The sequence below is a fragment of the Saccoglossus kowalevskii genome, chromosome 17, assembly GCF_978046115.1.
Source record: "Saccoglossus kowalevskii chromosome 17, keSacKowa6.1, whole genome shotgun sequence".
Taxonomy (NCBI): domain Eukaryota; kingdom Metazoa; phylum Hemichordata; class Enteropneusta; family Harrimaniidae; genus Saccoglossus; species Saccoglossus kowalevskii.
In genome coordinates this window covers 5,490,991-5,515,175 of record NC_140657.1, presented here as the reverse complement: position 1 = coordinate 5,515,175, position 24,185 = coordinate 5,490,991, and the positions used below count along the sequence as shown (strand labels likewise).

Sequence of the window (24,185 nt, the reverse complement as noted above, 5' to 3'; positions counted from 1 at the left end):
ATAGACTTTAACGATGGAAATGAAGTTCCAGAAAGCAAAAATCAGCTTCATTCTCCTGATTGTTGGATCACTCAAGCTCTAGAGACAGTCTTTGGAAAATATGGACCCCTTTTCAGACAGAAAAAATGAAAAAAAGGAAAAAAAGTCCAAAGGTATACACATTACACATAAACCTAAGTATATTTTTTTATTCGATTAATCAACTATTAAAATTGGGTAGCTCGGACATAAATGTGTAACCTGTAGATAACAACTTCCGGCTTTATCAGCCTTTCGCTACAATGCATTGTGGGAGTGTTTTGCTTCATACCCGGATGTAAATTCGTGCAAGGAGTTAGGTGGGCCTTGTAATTCGTACCTCGTGAGAGTAGTGTTGTACATTTACGCTTGTTTTATTTTTCAATTTCCTTGCTAATATGTCAGATTATAACGCCGTAGCACCACCAGCTGCCCCAATTGATACGAATGCAGCCTTTGCCGACGCCCTTCAGCGTGCAAGACAGGTCAGTATAACATATTTACTAAACTGTAATATCGTGATTGTGTTGCGCGCGTTACCGTAGCGTGGCCGTCAGCCATTTTGTTTTCGTTTCTTTGTCATGATTATAGAATGCATTCGACCTCTTAATGACGATTTCTAATTCAAATCTTAGTGATATAGTTTACAGGTTTTAAGAATTTGCGTTTTTAAGTTCAGTCGCCTCTTCAACCAATTACAACCGTAAACAATAAGCAAATGTTCGAATCGTGAACTTCCCACAATGCACAGCGTCGGAGGTAATGGCAAATTGAGACCCATTAGCTTCACAATTACTAATTGGGTTCACGACTACTGTCAGAAAAACAATAGACCTTTGATTATATTATATATTTTCAGATTGCTGCAAAGATTGGTGGCTCCGGCACTGGTGCACCACCTGGAACTGTAGCTCCACCAGTACCAGCATCTGCCATGCCTCCAATTGGTATTCCTGGTAATGTCGACCTCGGTGGTATGGGAATTAAAAGGCCTTTAGAAGATGCTGAAGGTGAACCAGATTCTAAGAAACTGGCTGCTAAAAATGACCGTGAGTTTTCTTTTTCACTAGTTTTTTTATCAGTTCTAAGTGATTGTTGCTAAATCCAATTATACTAGAATGTGGATATTTTGATATAACTGTTTTGAAAGTTGAAAAAAATTGAAAAACAGTTGATAATGTTCTTGATTCTATCAGATCAAAATAACATTGTTACACTGCCATTAACCCATGTGGCACTATAATTGACCCAAACAGTGGTATATACAATTGAAAAGGAGGGTACTAGAGAGGCAGGGTTAGGATTAGTTGTGGGCAAGGGAACCCTAAGAAACTCTTACATTGGCTCCAACTGTAGCTCCATTATGTATTCCTTCCATGTAACCTTATTTATAATCCCTATCCAATTCACATATTGCGACTAATGTTGCATCCTGTCATATTATATCAGCTCATTACGGCTGCAATGGGGTAGCTACATTAGTCATTTTATTGATATCAGAGTAAATAAAAATGAGATGGTAACAGATTTTGTTCCATTGTGTAAACTGGAAATGTAATAAAAAGGGACTGTTTTCTCTAGGAAAACTAAACAATAACCTGTTAATTTTGTTTTATCATATAGAATTTATATAGTTAATTCCACTTAATATACGCTTTTACTCTAATTGATTGAGATATAAAACATGTTGCACACAGAAACTTGTCAGTTTGCTATGATTAAATTAAGCAATATCTGAATGTTATGCTAATTAGTGTGCACATTATCTGCTTTGATTTAATTGGAAACTTGCTTTCTATTCAGAAATGTTCTTCTTAATGTTTCCACCACTTATTTCAACATTTGATCTCTTTACATTCAAATATTTTGTTGCCCATCTGCACTGGTATAGTTTGGTACTACTGTAAAAATGTCTTGCGTTCTGCATGTACAATTTGAGTACTGATTGATAGTTATGAAGAATCATGGGATTACATTTTTTATTTTGTATTAGCTATTGGTGCCCAATTAGCAGCACTTGCCCAGCAAGCGAGGTAAGTTTCTCTTACACACTTAGTGTTGTATGCCTTGACCATTATTAATTAACAGATAATTTTGAGATATTGTGATTTGTGCCAGTGGAATTCTCGTAACTTTATCTTTCCTGAACTTACAAAGCAAAAAAACTGTAAACGTTATCCATAGTATTTTCACTTACAAAGCAGGAAAACTACCAAAGACTACAACTGGCGTTAATTTTGTACACACTACAAAAGTGTGTAATCTGGTCTCTATATGTTGGTCATCTCCATTGTCATTAAATCATGCATTTGTTTATTTATTTATTGTAAAGTTTGCTATTGGTCTATCAAGTGTAGGAAATTGTCAATTTATTTTTATTTCAGACGGCATTTAGGAAATGGTAATCAGGATGAATTTGAGAGGTTTGTTTTGATCAAACTTACATAATTTATTAACAATTGTATTGATGGTAGAATACCATTTTGCCATGCACCAAAGTCCAAAACTAAAAAAAAATGGGTTTGACGTATTGAAATTGTAAGTTAAATTATGGTGTTATGAAAGGTACCATGGTAACGTCCTACCTGAACTGATGGTTGACAGTAAATGATTTATGATGGCATAGTTGATTTTGTAATCATTAATACATTGCATTACTTGCAAGCTGAAATTATTTTTAAGGCGAAGTTTGGTTATTTTTGTGTGATGTTTTCTTTTCAGAACCCGCTCTCCTTTTAAAATGTATATATAGTAACCAGTAGTGAATATTAATTTTTCTTCTTCATATGTCTCTGATTATTTTTTAGTTCTAGGTCTAACACTGTATATATAGTGTTTTACTTTATTTGTAAGGGGGTGTTCTCAAATTGACAAAGTTTGCCAAAACGAAAGGTATTTTTCAATGAAATGCTATTCGGTGGACTTTGCTAATTTTAGAAAGCCCCTAAAAATAGTATTAAATACTGTAAATGAAAAGTTTGTAGTATTGACTGCTAGAATACCTTATTGTGATTGCTGAATGTGTTCAGTAAATGGATAACCAGAATATCTTGATTGATTACAGACCTGGACAATCAAGTTTGAGTGAAGAATATGCAGTGCCAGATAAACTGGTTGGGCTTGGTACGTTTCAATACTTAATACTAGTGTAAATGATAATTTTTTTTTCAAAAATGTTCATGATTTTTAAGGTATTAAGGTTTCGTTTGAGGCATATTGTGAGTGTTCACTTCAATTTAAGTGTAACCGTATTTCATAGCAAACCAAGAAAATTACATTTTTGGTATCAAACTTGTGTAAGTTTGCGTAAGAGATTGATTTGAGTGTCCCAAGCACTACTAATTTCGGTTTAACAATTTTTTGTTTTCATTAAATTCTAAATGAGTTGAACTATTTGGTTCAAGAAAAAAAAATCATAGGTAGACAAGATTGGAGAACTAAACAGCACATTTCTATGATCGTTAACAATTTTAGAAGTCAATAAATAATTAATCTGTTAATTAAGTTGGTTGAATATGAAGAGTTTTTGCGTTATAATAATCTCGCCAATTGTTCTTTCTTTCTAGACGTGATGGTATTCAGTGAGCAATTCTATATGATCCAATCCAATCTAATTTAATTTAACATTTTTTAACAATAAACATTGTCTACTTCCAGGTATTATTCTTTGATTGCAAGCATAATAAAACTATTGTATATACTCTATTAGAAGCGCATCTCAAATCAATGGTTACACAAACCAGAAATCACTGTATACTTAATCATTCAAATTTAACTTGTTTTGACCATATAAAAATCTCTAATTTGCATTAATGCATGCACTAATAGGGCAATTACAACACTTTGCAAAATACACTAATATGTACAATTTTGCTTGACTGTGTAGTAATTGGTAGAGGTGGAGAACAGATCACCAGGCTGCAAGCAGAATCTGGTTGTAAAATTCAGATAGCACAAGACAGTGGTGGCCTTCCTGATAGAATGTGTACCTTGACTGGAAATCCACAAGCTATAGAGTAAGTGCAATGACAACCTATCAAGTACCTGCTTGCAAATGTACATAACAATATTGAGGCAAGTAAATGTTTGTAAATGTCTGCATTTTTAATGTGAACAGTTTCAAGTTCTCATGGGCAGTTACAGCTGATGATGTATTGATGTGGACATTATTGTATTGACAGGTGTGAACTTGCCAACATTCACGATGCATTGAGTGTATGTCAGTATATTCGACACATGTTCTTGCAGTGTTCTACCCAGAGTACAAACTGTATGGCTGTAATGCCACAGTGTTTTGTTTTGCTGCGATGTTCAGACACTGCCAATCATAATTTGACTGTCACAGTTTCCCCCCTCACTGTGACATTGCCGACATATAAATCAAAATTGCTGAAAACTTGAAAACAGTGCAGTAGGAGTTTAGTTAGTCAATGATTTTTGTACATTGTGGCAACAGAGTATGTGTTTAAAATAATATGCAAAATTTGTCAGAAAAATTGACATCCAGTGATTTAGTTTTAATTTCTAGGAAGAAGAGTTGCACTGAAACTTATCCATTGTATATATACTATTTTACAGGCGTGCAAAGGCTTTGATAGACAGAATAATAGAAAGAGGACAGGGACCAGCTGTTGGTTCTGATGGAGGGCTTGGTGATGGTAACACTACTATTGAACTTATGATACCAAGTAATAAAGTGGGTCTTGTTATTGGAAAAGGAGGTGAAATGATTAAAAAATTACAGGTACGCCACTGTCTTTTTTTAATACATTCATAACATTGGCCAACACTAGCAGTACCATAAAATCGATACGAGTGCTCATTAGAAGCAGCGTTTCCTCTACCAAGACTGATTTTGTAAGGATTGGGTCGCCCTAAGTTGGGTCAGTTTGTTTGCTGCTGGAAGAATGTCTTAAAAAAAAAATTGTACGTGACTGTATAGACTTCAGGCACAAATTCTGATCCTGATATTCTTCATTTTCATTTTATCTTGTGAATTTTATTCTACCAAACCATGTTGAGATGTTTTTCAAAGTATAAATTATATTAATAGAAAATATTTTCTGTGAATCTTCACAACTAATTGCGTCACAGCAAATTTGTTCGCGTCAGTGACATTTTGTATTGATTTGGATGGCACACCGATTGGAAGTGTTATTTTATATATAAGATACTTAAAATGTTTAATATTGTTGTGTAGTTAGCGTTCACAAGTGTTTTATGATATGTAGGAACGCGCAGGTGTTAAAATGGTGATGATTCAGGATGCTACTACTTCAGGGACTTCAGACAAACCATTAAGAGTATCAGGTGACCCACAGAAATGTAAGGTGTGTATCTCATGAATGTTTTTTGATCCTATCAATTCTGTTGGGTATTATTTTGTTCTTGTCACTGGCATAAAACATGTAAACTGACATGTCTTTATACCAAAGCTACTAATGTTTAACCTTTTCACCACCAGTTCCTTCTCTTCATCACAAATTCACAAAATAGTCCTGTTCACAGTCTGCACTTTCCTACAAAAGACTGGAACACAAATGGCCAAATTTTGAGTGAAAATTGACTCAAACTTGTTCGTGATGGATCCAAAATTAGAGTTCATTTCCAGAAATATTGAAAATTTAAAAAAAAAAGTGCAGAACAATTTGAGTGACAGTCTAGTGGTTAAAAGGTTAAACAACTATTCTGTTTTTGAATGTTTTTTTGTTAACAGAGCCCAGCCCACTTGCCCAGCTCTTTAGCACCTCCTTTTTACCACTGTTTTGATTTATTGTTACAGCATGCCAGGGAGCTTGTTAATGAATTGATTGGCGATAAAGATAATCCAGGGGTAAGAAAAAAAATGTTCAATCATTGCTTTGGAGTACGATGTAATAGTTTGTGATTGTTGCCTAGGCACTTGGTAGATTCCAAGTCTGGATGGATAATTATTTTAATCTTTATTTTATTGTATGCAATTACTATACTGTAAACCTTTAAATTTTCACAGCTAAAAACGATTCCAGGATTGTAGGAATACTGTAAATTTTTACTGCTACAAAGTTTGGTGATTTTCATAAAGAGCAGTTTACAGCATTAATCGTTTAATTTCCTTGTGAAAAAAAGTACATGTATATTAAATGATTAACTCTATGGTTATTTATAGATGGAGATGTTTGGTGAGAGAATGGATGGAGGATACGATAGAGAGGTAATTGAATTACGCTTCATTTCTCTCAAGTCGTACATACACAAATTTAAGAAATAAAAATTCACTTTCTCATGTGTAAATGGTGTAATTAAAAGCCATATCCTCTGTTGCATTGTACCATTTTATTAGAAGCTGTAGCTTCTGATCTCCTTAAAGAGCATTGTAAATCCTAAAAAGGCTTTTAAATGCCATGTCTTCGGGAACAGCATTCATATTTTCTTTTCAATGCTGTTTTTTAGCTCCGCTGTCGACTTTGTCGAGCGGAGCTTATCATATGAGTGATTGTCCGTCGTCGTCGTCGTCCGTGTCAATGTTTTACTTTTTCGACTTCTTCTTGAAAACTACAAGCCTAAATGCTTTGATACTTGGTGTATATGTACCTTGGGTAGACCTCTCTTAGGTTTGTTCATTTCATGTTGATATCTTTAATTCTCTAATTTTGGTGAATATTTTTGTCATTTTTGGTAAAAACTGATATTTTCGACTTCTTGTTAAAAACCGCAAGTGCAATTGCTTTGATATTACATATATAGGTACTACATGTGGACCTCTCTCAGATTTGTTCATTTCGTGATGATATCTTCAATTCTCTAATTTTGGTGAATATTTTTGTCATTTTTGGTAAAAACTGATATTTTCGACTTCTTGTTAAAAACCGCAAGTGCAATTGCTTTGACATTACATATATAGGTACTACATGTGGACCTCTCTCAGATTTGTTCATTTTGTAATGATATCTTTAATTCTCTAATTTTGGTGAATATTTTTGTCATTTTTGGTAAAAACTGATATTTTCGACTTCTTGTTAAAAACCACAAGTGCAATTGCTTTGATATTACATATATAGGTACTACATGTGGACCTCTCTCAGATTTGTTCATTTTGTAATGATATCTTTAATTCTCTAATTTTGGTGAATATTTTTGTCAATTTTTGGTGAAAAGTGATATTTTCGACTTCTTGTTAAAAACCACAAGTGCAATTGCTTTGATATTACATATATAGGTACTACATGTGGACCTCTCTCAGATTTGTTCATTTCGTGATGATATCTTCAATTCTCTAATTTTGGTGAATATTTTTGTCATTTTTGGTAAAAAGTGATATTTTTGACTTCTTGTTAAAAACCGCAAGTCCGATTGCTTTGATATTACATATATAGGTACTACATGTGGACCTCTCTCAGATTTGTTCATTTTGTGATGATATCTTCAATTCTCTAATTTTGGTGAATATTTTTGTCATTTTTGGTAAAAAGTGATATTTTCGACTTCTTGTTGAAAACTGTAAGTCCGATTGCTTTGATACTATTCATATTGTTCATTTTCTAATGATGTCTTCAGTTCTTTAATTGAAATGTGCATTGCTAACAGCGGAGCTATCTCAGCCGATAGGCTGCTTGTTTACACTTGTAATACTACATATGGCTTAAAAATACCCTGGCTTTTATTAGCTCCGCTGTCGACTTTGTCGAGCGGAGCTTATCATATCATATGATTGTCCGTCGTCGTCGTCCGTCGTCGTCGTCGTCCGTGTCAATGTTTTACTTTTTCGACTTCTTCTTGAAAACTACAAGCCTAAATGCTTTGATACTTGGTGTATATGTACCTTGGGTAGACCTCTCTTAGGTTTGTTCATTTCATGTTGATATCTTTAATTCTCTAATTTTGGTGAATATTTTTATAATTTTTGGTAAAAAGTGATATTTTCGACTTCTTGTTAAAAACCGCAAGTGCAATTGCTTTGATATTACATATATAGGTACTACATGTGGACCTCTCTCAGATTTGTTCATTTTGTAATGATATCTTTAATTCTCTATTTTTGGTGAATATTTTTGTCATTTTTTGGTGAAAAGTGATATTTTTGACTTCTTGTTAAAAACCGCAAGTCCGATTGCTTTGATATTACATATATAGGTACTACATGTGGACCTCTCTCAGATTTGTTCGTTTTGTGATGATGTCTTCAATTCTCTAATTAATTTATTTTGGTGAATATTTTTGTAATTTTTGGTAAAAAGTGATATTTTCGACTTCTTGTTAAAAACTGCAAGTCTGATTGCTTTGATACTATTCATATTGTTCATTTTCTAATGATGTCTTCAGTTCTTTAATTGAAATGTGCATTGCTAACAGCGGAGCTATCTCAGCCGATAGGCTGCTTGTTTTCAGTTAAATTTACTAAATTAACATGTACCAAAATCAGTGGGTGGGGATTCTGCAAGCAAATGTGTCATAAATACATCATAAACCAGTGAATTTTCAAACAGTGAATCAACATCAAATCCAGACAAGACTAAATGCGATGAATATTTGCTCTTCTACAGTGAAAACGTAAGGGTCCATATCATATCAAATGTCTTGATGTGATGATTACTAGTGTTGATAAACTTTTGATTTGTTTCTACAGAGAGATGATGACAGAGACTTTGAACGCCGTGGTGGTAGAGGTGATTATGGCCCAAGAATGGGTGGACCTCCAGGAGGTGGTGGTGGTTTTGAGGTACATAGTTTCGACTACTCCGTGTTTTACATAATTTTCTACATGGCTTTATTTTTGAGTCTCCTATATTTCAAGAGTCTCATAACCTCCACTGTGCTTCAACTGTTATTTGTATTATACTTGTGTACACAAGTGAATAAGTGCATTATTATACAAATTGGACGCTATACTTTTGTCTTAACCTGTGGAGAACACTGCAGCTACAACACTGACTCCTCAGAGTAGCCAAAGTTGTAATAATAAAAGGAGTAGCATTTAAAACTAGAGCCCATCCATCCTACTCTTAACTTAGAATACTTCATTTTGAAACAAATATCTGCTGAGGATATTGACCTAAAACAAGTTTATTTTTTGAGCAAATGATTTTAGTACGTTATTGTATAGTGGAAATTTTGTAGACCCATGGCTACAATTTAGCACCAGTGCTATACTATGTTTTGAATTGTGAGTTTTAAAAAGTGTAATTTTTCGTAAGATATGCTCACTAGAATTGTTCTCAAAAAAAATTATTGTAAAACAATGTTATTTCATGTTATTATGGAACTTTATAGTTATTTTTAACTATAAATCATAAACCAGTGAATATTGTCAGGTTATTTATTCATTGCAAACTTTCTCAAATTAAGTATTCTTCTACCTCAACAGTTTAGCTTTAATGTTTGAAAATAAACCGTTTCTTCCTTACATATAGATGCTTGTACCAAGGTTTGCTGTTGGAATTGTGATTGGACGTGGTGGAGACATGATCAAGAAAATACAGAATGAAACTGGTGCAAGAATACAATTCAGACCAGGTGATGATTTTAAATTAAATTAGATCAGAGCTCAATTTGTGCTACATCTTACCCTGTTATACAGTAATAGGCAACAAGCGTTTGTATTGTTACTTTACAGATGATGGTCACAGTCCTGAACGTCTTGCTGTTATTTCTGGATCAGATGATAAAATAGATCATGCCAGAGAGAAGATAGATGAGCTGATAGATAGTGCTCGTGTAAGTTGCCTCCTGAAATTACCTATTGATAGCCATCATCAAAATTACCCATTTATCTGACACTCATTTGGGTACAAAGGCATGACAATGGTTTACTTTATTTTTGGTGACATTCAGCACAAAAACAGCCACTTGTGTTCCTCATCCACCAAAAACTGACTGGTAGCAATTTTCTTTTATTTTTTTCGACTTAGATGTGCAATGTATTCTTTGCAGTTGTCTCATATTTGTACCACTCATTTCACAAGAATCACTGACCTGATTAAATTGTGAATATTATCTAATTTTTCTAAAAATGTTACTGATGTCTTGAAAACTATTCAACTTAATTCAATGTTACTTAATATATAGGTGTTCTGTGATATTGTCTGGTTTTGTGAGTTTATTGATGAAATCTGCGCTGATTACCAAATTTACAGTTTTCACAAAAAAACTCTAAATCCCGTAGTCGGATTTCCTTAAAACTTATTAAACAGATACTAAGACACACAGGTAGCACAATCTGTGCGTCTGTTTGTTTGTCTGTATTTAGCCATATCTCGCACATGCTTGAGCCAATTGTGTTCAAACTTCACACAGACATCCTATCAGACAAACTCGCATGTGCACTTTTTGGCTGACTGGCGGCCATGTTTAAACAATTTGCACTTCCTTGGATCCATATCTCGTACGTCTGGTTCATTTAAGTTTAACCTCTTGCATACATCGCACATTATGTAATGGATGCATAAAAGTTCTTTCTATGCTTCCTTTGATTATTTGTTATATTGAAGGCTTTACATATCGTATAATATCTTGTATTCATAAAAGTTTATCTGTTTGAATATGTATAGCAAAAAGATGAACAGCGTCGTCAAGGTGGTGGAAGAGATCGTGGGTTTGGTCCACCACCCCATAGGGAAGGTGGACGAGGGGGCGGAGGTGGCGGCTTCCGTGGAGGTCCTCCAGACAGAATGGATTCTACTACATTTACTGTACCTTCCAGTAAATGTGGACTTGTTATTGGGAAAGGTAAGAGAGTACAGCTGTGAACTCCTTCAGTTATGTTGTGCTATATTATATCTCAATGCAAAGTGCGTGTATTCAAAAGTGAGGAAGTAAAAAGCGAGAACTTATAAATATTCATTTTTTTTACTGTATGTAAGTGAATAAAATAGGAACAAATGGTACTAGCTCAGCTCAGAAATTATGAATATGTGACATGCATTTTTTTGCAAAACAAGTAGTTTGGTGATCTGTTTATTCTGGTTGTTTGAACTATAGCATTGGAATGTTTGATTTCAGGTGGTGAGACTATTCGTAACATCAACATGCAGTCAGGTGCCCATGTAGAACTAAGTCGTAATCTTGGTCCACCTGGTGAGAAGGTCTTCACTATTCGAGGATCACCACAACAAATATCATGCGCTCAACAACTCATCCATGAAAAAGTCAGTGGGGTAAGTTGAAAATAGCACTTCGTACATCTTGTCTAAAATACAATTATACTGTAGTCTTGTCAGTATTATATACATCACACATGCCTGTAATAGAATTGTACTATTCTAACATGATAGACCAGCATTGCTAATTTGCAAACAAGTATTTTGATTTTCAGGCTTGCTTTCAATGTCGTTTTAAATGGATACCTTATTTTTGATTGGACATTTATGGTTCTAGCTATGTAATCTTAAATAAATCTGTACCATGGGTATTTCTATGTGGCGCATCTCACAGACTTGAACAAAATGAATTGGCTCTTGCTTTGAAAGACAAGGCAAAAAAAGAACAAAATCGATTTAGCAATCACCTTTGATGTGTTGATTGTTTTATTAAAGCAAATATGTGAAATATTAATACAAACTATTCTCTTCTTTTGAATACACAGGGACCTGGAGGTCCTGGTGGTCCAGGTGGGCCTGGTGGCCCAGGAGGACCTGGTGGACCGGGTCCCGGAGGTCCACATGGTGGACATGGTCATGGTGGTCCTGGTGGACCCCCTGGTGGTCAGGGAGGTCCAGGTGGTCCAGGCGGACCAGGTGGTTTCAATCAAGCACCACCACAAGGGTAAGTTGTCAGTTCTAATCTAAAACTTAACATGTCTGCACTTTGCTAGAACCCGGTATTGAGGCTATTTGTAGTCTATGATTACTGGGCGTACAATTGGTGCTATATTATTCACAGCAAGTTATTCGCTAACACCATCTGATGTTTCATGGATGGAGTTTGATAGTAGGGCTTGCTACACTACATAGTTTGATAATATGTACATATTCATTATTGGTTGCTGTCTAGCTGCATATGTTACTGTTTTATAAGATTGTTTCATTTGAGTTGAGTGTATGACTTTTAACCTTTATTACAGGGGACCAGGAGGTCAAGGGGGCCCACCTCCACCTCAAGCATTTACACCACAGGGCTGGGGCAATGCCTATCAGCAATGGCAGCAACATGTAAGTTAAGTCTATAAATGTTTAGTAATAATTACTGTCAACTGTTGTACTCGGGTTAACTTTTACTCAAGTCTGTATGACCAGATGTCTGACTTCAGTGGAGTATTTAAATTTAATGGTTTACTAATTAATGTTGGTTTGCACTTTGCTAGAACCTGGTATTGAGGCTATTTGTAGTTGATGATTACTGGGCGTACAATTGGTGCTATATTATTCACAGCAAGTTATTCGCTAACACCATCTGCTTTTCCATGGATGGAGTTTGATAGTAGGGCTTGCTACAAAGTGGATTAATCCAGTGTTTCATGTGGTGATTCATTTTCATACTAAGAGCCTAATTTACATCTGATAATTAAGATTCTTTTTTAAATTAGCGCGTGTGTGTGCGGACCTATATTTTAGACATCTGTGTTCTCCCCAGGTTACAAATAGCGTGGTGGTACCACTATGCTAACTGCCGTGCTTAAAATCATTACCGCTATGCTTGGTTTCTGCACCTTTACTATTGTCTGATTTCCACAGCTATTGTTCTATGAGACGCTTCCTCGCTGTTCTTTTCAACCAACGGAAATCAGAAGGATGCTGAGTTTATTTGGGTCGGCATGTACTTGTTGCAAGTTATAGTCTATTTACGTAATTCACTGATCACGCCACAGGCAATGTCAACAATAAAACGTTTGAAGAAAAGATTATCCCAATGTCGAAAATAAATCTTAAAATACCGTAATTGAAAATTGGAAAGAATGTTGAACATGCTCTTTCATTGTAACTAGATTATTGAATCGATAAAACAGCACACATTCAAGCATAATATTTTACATTAAACTAGTCAAAATGTCTATTTAGCAAAAATTGATTCTATCTAAAAGTATTAGTCTTTCACATATGCACTATCATAAGTGAGCTGTGCGAGATGTTGAGTGTTATCGACTCTATGGATAGGATACTAAATTGTGTTGCTTTTTGCTATTACCAGAATCCACAAGACCCAAGTAAAGCTGCAGCTGATGCCAATGCTGCTGCATGGGCTGCCTATTATCAACAGTACTACCAACAACAAAATCAACCTAACAGTCAACAACAGAATCAGCCATCAAACCAACAGTCTCAGCAACAACAGAGTCCGCAACAGCAACAGCCACCACAGTCATCTACATCTAGCAGTACGACGGCGCCGGGTACTGGTGGTAGTGGTGCTGGTGGAGGAGGCAGCAGTGGAAGTGGTAGTAACTCACAAAGTCAGAACCCAGGTGACTGCATTAAGAATGTTTACACCACATGTTGGCGAGTGAATGAATTGCTACAATAACTGACACAATGCTGTAGCTCATTTACTAACAAAACGCTTGCCTCAATAAATGAAATTCCATACTTACTGATGCATTGTGGGGGTTCATTGACAGTATTCGTTTGTGCAAACTAATTTATGATTTCAGTTCATAATTTTGAGTCGATGAAAACTGAACTAATTTGTGCTGTGCACCTACATAAACATTGATGTGCAATGTTTCTCGACAACGTCAAATAACTATTTAAATTGTTGGCTTCTTAGCATTGTGAGAGTGGCTTATGCTTGCTTTGTGGCTTAATACTGTCTACTCAGATGTGAAAACCATTCAAACAACTTTACTAAAAAAGACAAACCATCATAGTGTGCAATAAGAACAATAACATTATTCAGTTTCCTACTATACTTTTATGGTTGCATAGGCACTGCCATAAGTAATAGAATAGTGAGCACCTGGATGCCTTACAGTCGGTACCTGTTTATGAACTGCTATCTCCCCTAGGATATTGCAATCCAAACCAGTTAAAGCTCCTGTACACAACCATTTTCACAATTTACCAATGTATAAGGAAGTTGTATACAATATAAACTGTTTTAAATTTTCAGTTTTACCCACATACAATGCATGTCATGTTGAAAAGGAACTGTACATAGTGACTGAATATTATGAGATGTTTGAATTGTCTCGTCCGTATTCAAATCATGTGACATGTTTATTAACACAAGAATTCCAATGGAAATCTTTTACATTTGAGTAGTGGGGAATAGCAGTTTTCATGATCAGTTCTGGGTGCCCTCTGTAAAGTGTTGATTTTAGTTGCACAAGGGTACTGACTGAGCCCCAGAATGCCTAGTGTAATGTTTGGAGCATAAATAGTTCAGTGTTATTACAGCATGGGTAATTTGACTATCATCGTGTTTGTAGCATGGGTAATTTGACTATCATCGGTGTTTGTAGCATGGGTAATTCAGCTTTCAACACTGATTAATGGTGCTTTTACTCATGTTTGCATTTACAGGTGTGACTTCAACTGCAGGCCCCAATGGTCAGGCTGATTACAGTGCAGCATGGGCTGAATATCTTAAATCATTAGGCATGTCTGCTTTATGTACAATATTGTGCTTCATCCTGTGTGTAATGGTCAATCTTCAGCATTTCAGTTCAAGTTAAGCAGAATACTATTCCCGGATGTACTCTCAGTAATATTTAGCAATAATCTTGCCGTTCTTCAACAGGTTCCCAAGCACCAAAGGGCGATGGTCAACCAGATTATTCAGCTGCATGGGCAGAGTACTACCGTCAACAAGGTGAGCCATTAAGGGAATAAAGTGTGATGCACTGTCGCCACTATCAAAATTAGGTTATGATTTCATAGCTTTACATTATCACACGATAATGTAAATGAGCATTCACAAGTAAATAGTCCCCGTTCGGAAGCAGTCTGAAAATGAGGACTTGTGTTTCGACCCTTGTAATCAAACTTCACACATACATCATACATGATATTATACATATGCTCAGCAATTTGTTTCACCATCTGATTCAAGATGGCCGAATGGCAGCCATTTTTGTGCTACAAAATCAAGCATTTCTCGGCTGTTTACATATGGATTTTGTTCAAACTTATTACATACATTAGACATTATGGGACCTTGATGCAAACAATTTTATTTTTCAGATGGGATTCAAAATGGCTGACTGGCGGCCATTTTCTTTTAATGAATGGGCTTCTAGACCCATATCTCTGACTTGCTTTGACTGATTATGTTCGAATTTGTAATATCCATTATACATCATGTCATAGATAAACAGATATATTGGTTTGACGATCCTATTCAAAATAGCCGAATGGTGGTAATTTTCGTGCTAAAAAATCATCAAATCATTTCTAGCATTTCTGGATGGATTTTGTTCAAACTTGGTATATACATTAGACATTACGGGTTCCTGATGCACATCATTTTATTTCTCAGATCGGATTCTAAATGGCTGACTGGTGGTCATTTTGTTTTTATGATTGGGCTACTAGAGCCATATATCTGACTTGCTTTGACTATGTTCAAATTTTATATATTAATTATACATGTTATAGATATAAACATTATTCAAATTGGCTGATTTTGTTTTAATTAATGCTGTTCTAGAGCAATATCTCCCCAATATGGACAAGTACTTGTTCGACGATCAGATACAAATGTCAATCATTTTAATGTTAAACAATAATCATATTCATGATTTATATTCAAGCTATATTACTATAAACAAAACTATATATCTTAAATTTGATAACTAACCGGGACTGCGCCATGCATGGCTTGTTTCAATTAAAACTAAATTTATTTATTTTGATGGTCATGATTTATAACACTGAATCCCAACATAAGAGTGAAGGATCTAGATGCAATACCGCATTATCTTGCCATGATCATCCCTCATTCAATATGGCACTGTGGGGGAATTGTTTAATTTGATTTAACAAAAAAAATACCTCAAGTGAAAGAGTTCCCTTAGAAGTACTGTTAATGCTGTACAGCAGCCGACCAAAAAATATGAAATATCTGGTCGCTGTTTTTGACTCCCATGTGCGAAGCACAAAATGGGAGTCTTTGCAGTTAGTGTGTCTGTATGTGTGTCTGTATGTATGTGTGTCTGTATGTGTGTGTGTGTGTGTGTGTGTGTGTGTCCGACTGTTCCACTGCTATCTCAAGAACCATACATCGGTTTTTGATGAAACTTGGTGCATAGATGCTCTGGGCCAATGCGCAGATTTGATTAGGTTTTGGTAAAAATCCATGCTCGTTAATTACCTAATTTGCATGATAATTAGCTATTTTTTAGTGGTTCCATGACTGTTCCACTGATATCTAAACAACCACTCATTGGATTTTGATGAAACTTGGTACATAGATGCTCTGAACTAATGCTAGGTTTTGATTAGTTTTTGGTAATAATCTGTGGATACTAATTACCTAATTTGCATAATGATTCGTCAATTTTCGGTTTTTCCACTGATATCTCAAGTACTAATCATCACATTTCAATGAAACTTGGTACATAGATGTCATACGACACTGCACAGACCTGATAGTTTTTATGGTAATATCAGTACATATTAATTACCTAATTTGCATAATTAATTAATTTTCAGCATTTGATATAAGTAGTTAGCATTACATTTCAATGAAACTTGGTACTTACATACTCAAGGACTATGCAGAGATTGATTGTTTTCGATAAATATTTGTGCATATTAATCACCTAATTTGCATAATTAATTTTCAGCTTTTCCACATGTATCTCAAGTACTAATCATCGCATTTCAATGAAACTTGGTACATAGATCCTTTAGGACTATGCAGAGACCTGATTAGTTTTAGGGTAAATAATTGTGCATATTAATTACCTAATTTGCATAATTAATTTTCAGCTTTTCTACTGATAGCTAAAGTACTAATCGTCACATTTCAATGAATCTAGAATTATGCAGACCCAATTAGTTTCCGGTAAATATTTGTGCATATTAATCACCTAATTTGCATAATTAACCAACTTTCACACTGATATCTCAGGTACTATACATCACATATCAATGAATGTACATGGATGCTGTAGGACAATAGACAGACCTGAATAATTGTGGGTTAAAATCTGTACATATTAATTACCTAATTTGCATAATTAACCAATTTTAAGCTTTCACACTGATATCTAAAGCACCGTAAAAACTCCAAAATTTCGACCGGTTTTAAATAATCGGTGTTAGAAATGTGACGTGTTTTTAGAGTCAAAATTAAGGTGCATTTTCGGACGGTCGAATTTTTCAGAATAGAAATCAGCAAAAAAAAATGGGGATGATAGACAGTGTGCTTCATTAGTTTTTAAAAAATGCAATGTCCGTCAATTGACGTAAACTTCCTCATGTTTCACGGTAAAAGCAAAGGTCGTGGCCGAGTTGTAACTCAAAATCTAAACAAAGTCATCAATCAGTGAGTATTATGACAAGCAAAACAAAACATCAAGACGCGGAGAAGAGGTCAGCACAAAACTAATAGGTCAAAAGACAAAGCTGTCTCGCACTACCTAGGAAAACTTGCGAATGTTCGAAGTACAGGTACCCATTGGACAAAAGATACATGGAAGTTTAGCAAACTATCTCCCCGACCCAGTGCAATGTTGCAATGTATCCGGTTAGAATCAAAGCTCACGTGTCCCTTATTTGAGGGACCAAATTCTGCCGTAAATTCGCCCTTGGATTAAAAAATAAAATGGGATTTAAGAAAATAAAATGGGACTTTTAAGGTGTATTTTGGCGTCATTTTTCGGACATTTCAATCAATCCTGCCGGCTAAAATAGAGTAAGTTTTACCGTAGTCATTGACGTCTGTCTATTCAAGAGTACACGTGTATGATTTTTATCGTGACTAGCGTGAGCGGGTAAGCTTCCTTTCGAGAATGAGCTGTTATCACTGTGAACAATGTTAAATTATTCTTCAGATGACCAGTTTATTTTTTAAAAACAACTAATTTTTTTATTTAAAAAAAAATCATGCTGTTTTCGCATCAAAATCCAAGCCAAAATATCGTACTACAACATCAATCTCTTCCGCATTGCGTTCAATAACATTAACATATTTAAATAAGCTATGGTAATTTGAACACGTTGGCATCATCCAGCTTTTTGATTGGTTAATTCGCGATTTGACCTATTTGACTTAAGAGAACATGGCGGATATCCTACAGCATCAAACGTTTATACGAGACCGGAATCATTCGCTTACGATGAAACTAAGTTGACTTTTATTTGTATTTCATAACCATTCAACAAATTTATTTTGTGTACATTATTATAATCACTACTGAGTACAGTAATAATCAACAATTCAGAAACGCAGCATGCCGAGATTTTTAGTCCCCGTTCGGACGCAGTCCGAAAACGGGGACTTATGTTTTGCCCTGTGTGCGTCCGTCCGTCCGTGCGTCCGTGCTTCCGTGCGTCCGTGATCACCTGTATCTCGAACATGCATGGACCGATTGAGTTCAAACTTCACTCATACATCACACATTACATGGGACATATGCACATGCATTTTTTTCATGATCCGATTAATGATAGCCGAATAGCGGCCATTTTAAGGCCGAAAATGCATCAAAATCGCACATTTTCACCATTCCGGACCCGGATCTCAGTTATGCATGGACGGATTTTGTTCAAATTTGGTACATGCATTAAACATAATAGGACCTTGATGCACGTCATTTTTTTTTTTGGATCGGGTTCGGAATGGCCGACTGGCGGCCATTTTGTTTTAAAGAATTCAGTTCTGGATCCGTATCTGAGACATGCTTGGATTGATCGAGTTCAAACTTCACACACACAAGGTACATCATGTCACAAATATGTATGTGCATTTGTTTCATGATCTCATTAACGATAGCCAAATGGCGGCCGCTTTAAGGCCGAAAATGCATTGAAATCGCACATTTTCACCATTCCGAACCTGGATCTCAGTTATGCATGGACGGATTTCATTCAAATTTGGTACATACATTAAACATAATAGGACCTTGATGCACGTCATTTTTTTTTCGGATCAAGTTCGAAATAGCCGACTGGCGGCCATTTTGTTTTAAAGAATTCAGTTCTGGATCCGTATCCGAGACATGTCTGGATTGATCAAGTTCAAACTTCACACACACAAGGTACATCATGTCACAAATATGTATGTGTATTTGTTTCGTGATCTCATTAACGATAGCCAAATGGCGGCCGCTTTAAGGCCGAAACTGCATTGAAATCGCACATTTTCACCATTCCGGACCCGGATCTCAGTTATGCATGGACGGATTTCATTCAAACTTGGTACATACATTAAACATAATAGGACCTTGATGCACGTCATTTTTTTTTTCGGATCAAGTTCGAAATAGCCGACTGGCGGCCATTTTGTTTTAAAGAATTCAGTTCTGGATCCGTATCCGAGACATGCTTGGATTGATCGAGTTCAAACTTCACACACACAAGGTACATCATGTCACAAATATGTATGTGCATTTGTATCATGATCTCATTAACGATAGCCAAATGGCGGCCGCTTTAAGGCCGAAAATGCATTGAAATCGCACATTTTCACCATTCCGGACCCGTATCTCAGTTATGCATGGATGGATTTTGTTCAAATTTGGTACATACATTAAACATAATAGGACCTTGATGCACGTCTTTTTTTTTTTCGGATCAAGTTCGAAATGGCCGACTGGCGGCCATTTTGTTAAAGAATTCAGTTCTGGATCCGTATCCAAGACATGTCTGGATTGATCAAGTTCAAACTTCACACACACATGGTACATCATGTCACAAATAGATATGTGCCTTTGTTTCATGATCTGCTTAACAATAGCGAAATGATGACCATTTTAAGGCCGAAAATGCATCAAAATCACGTATTTTCACAATTCCAGAACCGGATCTCAGTCATGCATGGATGGATTTTGTTCAGATTTAGCACAATGTGTTGTACATATGCAGGTGCATTTCGGCCATGATCTGCTTTGAATGTATATGTCACTCAAATATGAACGGAACGGGGACGTGTCATTGACAATGACTTGTTGTGTTCGTTTTTATTTGAAACTTCGTTTATTTAGAATATATTTTCGTTACCAATAAAATAAAAATCTCTCAGTCAATCAGAAACCCGGATTCATGCCTTTGAGGAAGGTCCCGTTTGAACGCTCACATCGGTTTTTTTTTCGTTTGGGGGAAAACTAAAACTGGTCGCAATTTTCGAATAAGAATGAGTCGGCAATTTTTAGTGGAGTCGAAAATTTGGAGGTAAATAAAACACTGAAACCCGGCAAATAAACAGGCGGTCAAATTTTTAGAGGGGTCGAAATTTTGGAATTTTCACGGTACTAATTATTCCATTTCAATGAAACTTAGTACGAAGATGCTCTAGGACAATGTACAAACCTAATTAGTTTGGGGTAAAAATCTGTTCATATTAATTCCCTAATAAGCATAATAATTTCATAATTTTTTGGTTCTAATCACATTTCAATTAAACTTGGAGACATAGATTTTCTGTTACATTGCGCAGACCTCATTAGTTTTACACTCAAATCTGGTCATATTAATTTTCTGATTTGCATAATTACTTTTCAGCTAAGTAATTTCGAATTATATTTAATGTGTCTCCAATACTCTCAGCACATGGGAGTTCTTTCTAAGCTTTCTTTGATTGTTTTTTGTTTTTTTGTTTTTTTAATAGGCCCAAATATTACCATTTTGAGCAGTAAAAAAGTGTTTTCTCTAAAAAATAAACGATCCCGGACTGTTGCTTGATCCCCAGGGTCCCCAGAGGATAAGTAGCGACTTTGACCTTTGGGTTGATCTGTATTTCTCTGACATATTCCGAATACTGTGAAGTCTGAAGAACAAACATTCTTTTTGCATTTCAGGCCATTTTGACATTTGTGATTCACCTAATAATTCGTGCACAGTATTAAAAATATCTCCACACCAAGTATTTTCTTAATTAAATAAACAAATTATTTTGAATCAAAAACAATAAGTTTGTAGAAAATATAATTTTTAATACATGAAATGCACAAAATTTTATTGAATTTACAAAACGTGACATTTTATATTAAAACTCTCATCCGCTTACATCACAAACAAAACAACTGCTTTCGCACGTTGTTTTAGCGCTGTCAGTATTCTCACTTATTTGTCATCGTGTGTACGTACATAAGTACAGCGGTAGCAAAAATGGCGAACACGTTAGCTGTGTGAATGACAGCAAAATCTGGATCAACTATTAAATTTTGAATTTAGTTTAAACAAGAAAAATCTGACCGATCAATTTTCCCATTTTCCAACTGTTTTTTTTTTCCTTATAGCAGTGTTTTGATTGAATGCAATTAACTTCTTACAGCACAAGCACAGCCACAACCAGGTGCTGGCAACCAACCAGATTATTCCAATGCATGGGCTGAGTATTACAGGCAGCAAGGCATGTACTATGGACAGGCAGGTGGACAACAGTCTAATCAACCAACCAATCAGCCACCATCACAACAGGTAAGTGGTGTACAGTAAACCATTCATGCCCTGCTTAATACATGTACCATAATATCAACATACAAAATCTTGTTTTGTTACTGTCTGTAAGTTAATTGTTCTTCTTGTGCTACTTTTCTGTGTTAATGATTGCTTTTTGTTCTCACTGCTGCTCCATGCAGACATGTTATGTATTGTAACAGTGCTTTCTTTTGCTTTAATATTGTTGCCTATCATATTCTGTTGTAACTTTGCCCTAGGCTATTTTGTCAAATCAAATAATCACCCAAAGTAATTTTTCAACATTATCCAAGCTTTGGATAAAAATTTAAACATTAGAACAAGTTATAAACTGTACTAAAAATGTAAATGAGGGCAAATTTACAAAACTACTGTAGAATACTTTATTTTGGCTTTGAATTTATTTTCGCTGAAGAGATCATTCCGTGAAAATAAAATCCAGCCAATATGTTTTTTTCCTATATTTCACATTAAACTCATCAAAAATCAGTGCAAATAAATTCCAAACAAAACTAATTTCAGCGAAAATAAAGTATTCCACAGTACTATTGGTAGTGGCAATTCTTGTATATTTTGTCATAAATTGATAAATTAACTATAAATTTGAGCATAGATCTAAATGATTTGTTTGTAAAACTATCTTACTTTTCTGAAAGCCTTGTTTTCACTATCAATTTTCTTATCACTATCACTAGCGTGTCAACCATCTTGAACATTTATTTTTGCAATTTTAAACCATTACTTCCATTGCATTATGTTAACATATCTGTTCCTGTCCTGCTTTCCTACTTGCATAGGGACAACAACAATACTGATTCAAGCTTGGCTGTTGATGAAGGTGTGAGCTTTTTTCTCTTTACTTGGCTATCACATATCTTACTAACAGCTTTGGTGTATGTAATGTTGCGTCTGTCATGCTCTCTATTATATTGTATCACCATACCTTATTCCTTTACAGCAGAATGTAATATCGGCTCTTCCAGTCAGTGTGTTACCCCATGCTAATATAGTTCCTATATATATATTCTATTTGTTCTAACCAACCTTTCTTGCAGTTCATGGTGCCAAGATCTCAACATTAATACCGTCCACCCTTTTATTGCATTTTTTCCCACAGGGTCAATAAGGAAGTGTATACGTATAAACCATGTTGTGTGCATATATAAATAACATAATGCCTTGTATTGTTATGGATACATGGATTGTCTTGAAGATATCACATTGCATCAATTATGAAGACATTTTTAGGAGTAAATTTACACTTGCCATATTAGGTTGAGTCGAACCCTTCCTCTATACGCATCCAAAGTGTCCATGATATTGTAATTATAGAAAGTATTATTGGTCAGAATCATAATTTTAGTTTTTATATAAGTTATCATAGTCTAGCTACATGATTAATGCTATCAACATGGACCCATACTCTGTATAATCTAATTGTTTTAAGATAAGATTATTTTTTATTACTGCTGTTATTGAGACATGATTGGATATATATTTGCTCTGTTGAATTGTGCATGTGTATCAGATTACTTGTGCTATATTTTGTTCACCTATTCTGTTGTAGCAGAAAAAAAAAAGATAAGGTAAGAAAAAAAATTGTGGATATATAAATGAATATAGAATTTGTGACTTTGTGATTGAAACATTGCGATATTATTGGCACTTTTCATGCTGTAGTTAGGACTTTACAATGATTTTTTATTGTCTAACACTGTATCTATATAACTGCTTACCAGAAATATTTAGTGTTTTTTTATATTGTGACTATTACTTGCGCATTTGCTCAATGTATACAACTTTTATCATGTTGAGTGGCTTCCACAGTATTTTCCGACTTTGTTGAATGTGTAGGAGGTATTATTGGATTGAATGTGATGAGGGAATATCCCATTTGCTATCTCGTATATTCTCTGTATTTCTCTGGTTTTAATAAACTTTGATCATGATTATTGCTTCCATGTTTCCTGTATCGTATGTCATGTTCTGTTCTTCCCGCAGTAGTCAGTGATACACTGCAGCCGTAACAAGACCAACTATAGTGAGATGGAGATCACTACTGTGGTGGCACATATATACATTATAACTATCCTTGGTGTTTTGAAATTTATGACTAAATTGATTGCCCAGTGTTAGTATTTTTCTTATGGCATTTAATTGCAGCAGGCTGGTTCTCTGAAAGTTGTCCAAGAAAACAGGTAGGGAGATCATTGACAGCCCATACATAGTGTCCTGAAATGATTGTATGATGCACAATTATTGCCAATACTATTCATTGATATTTCTCTTGCATTGCAAGTGTCAAATGGAAATTAATGTTGTATCCATATTGTTACTTTTGTTTGTCAGTCTTAAATCCGAAATATTAACATACGTCTACACGCTAGTACTTTGCAATAAATGAGAACATTCAAACTTCCACATATTTGACCAATATTTAATTGGTAGTTAGAAATTCATCATTATGTTTGTATTCTTATCTGCTTGATACAATGTTCAATTGATGTGTCTGGTTCATTCTTGCTTATTTCGTTTAACTATACAAGTAGCCTGTGACTGACCTGCCATGAAATAGCTAGTATAAACATCAGTTGTCATTATTCAGGTTTGACCCCTTACAATGAAGCATATTTTTTTATCTGATACCATAATGCATATTTCTGATCTGTTACA

General features: G+C 35.1%; 1 protein-coding gene across 4 annotated transcripts; it reads left to right on the top strand.

The window, feature by feature from the left end:
* Positions 1–322: 322 nt before the first annotated feature.
* On the top strand, positions 323–23,276 carry LOC100369199 (far upstream element-binding protein 1-like). 4 transcript variants are annotated; one of them, XM_085492275.1, is made up of 23 exons: positions 323–503; positions 878–1,067; positions 2,012–2,051; positions 2,403–2,441; positions 3,083–3,141; positions 3,905–4,034; positions 4,597–4,762; positions 5,250–5,348; positions 5,801–5,851; positions 6,167–6,211; positions 8,624–8,716; positions 9,408–9,510; positions 9,611–9,711; positions 10,545–10,722; positions 10,996–11,150; positions 11,579–11,757; positions 12,056–12,143; positions 13,120–13,393; positions 14,451–14,525; positions 14,668–14,739; positions 21,367–21,512; positions 22,310–22,350; positions 22,630–22,856. In XM_085492275.1, exons 1-22 carry the CDS (start codon positions 417–419, stop codon positions 22,325–22,327), a joined length of 2,388 nt encoding a protein of 795 aa, XP_085348401.1. In that variant the 5' UTR covers positions 323–416; the 3' UTR covers positions 22,328–22,350; positions 22,630–22,856. The 4 variants fall into 4 exon arrangements, with proteins under 4 accessions (XP_085348401.1, XP_006823038.1, XP_085348402.1 ...); XM_006822975.3 differs by lacking the exon at positions 22,310–22,350 and having other exon boundaries at positions 22,630–23,276; XM_085492276.1 differs by lacking the exon at positions 14,451–14,525.
* Positions 23,277–24,185: the final 909 nt, after the last annotated feature.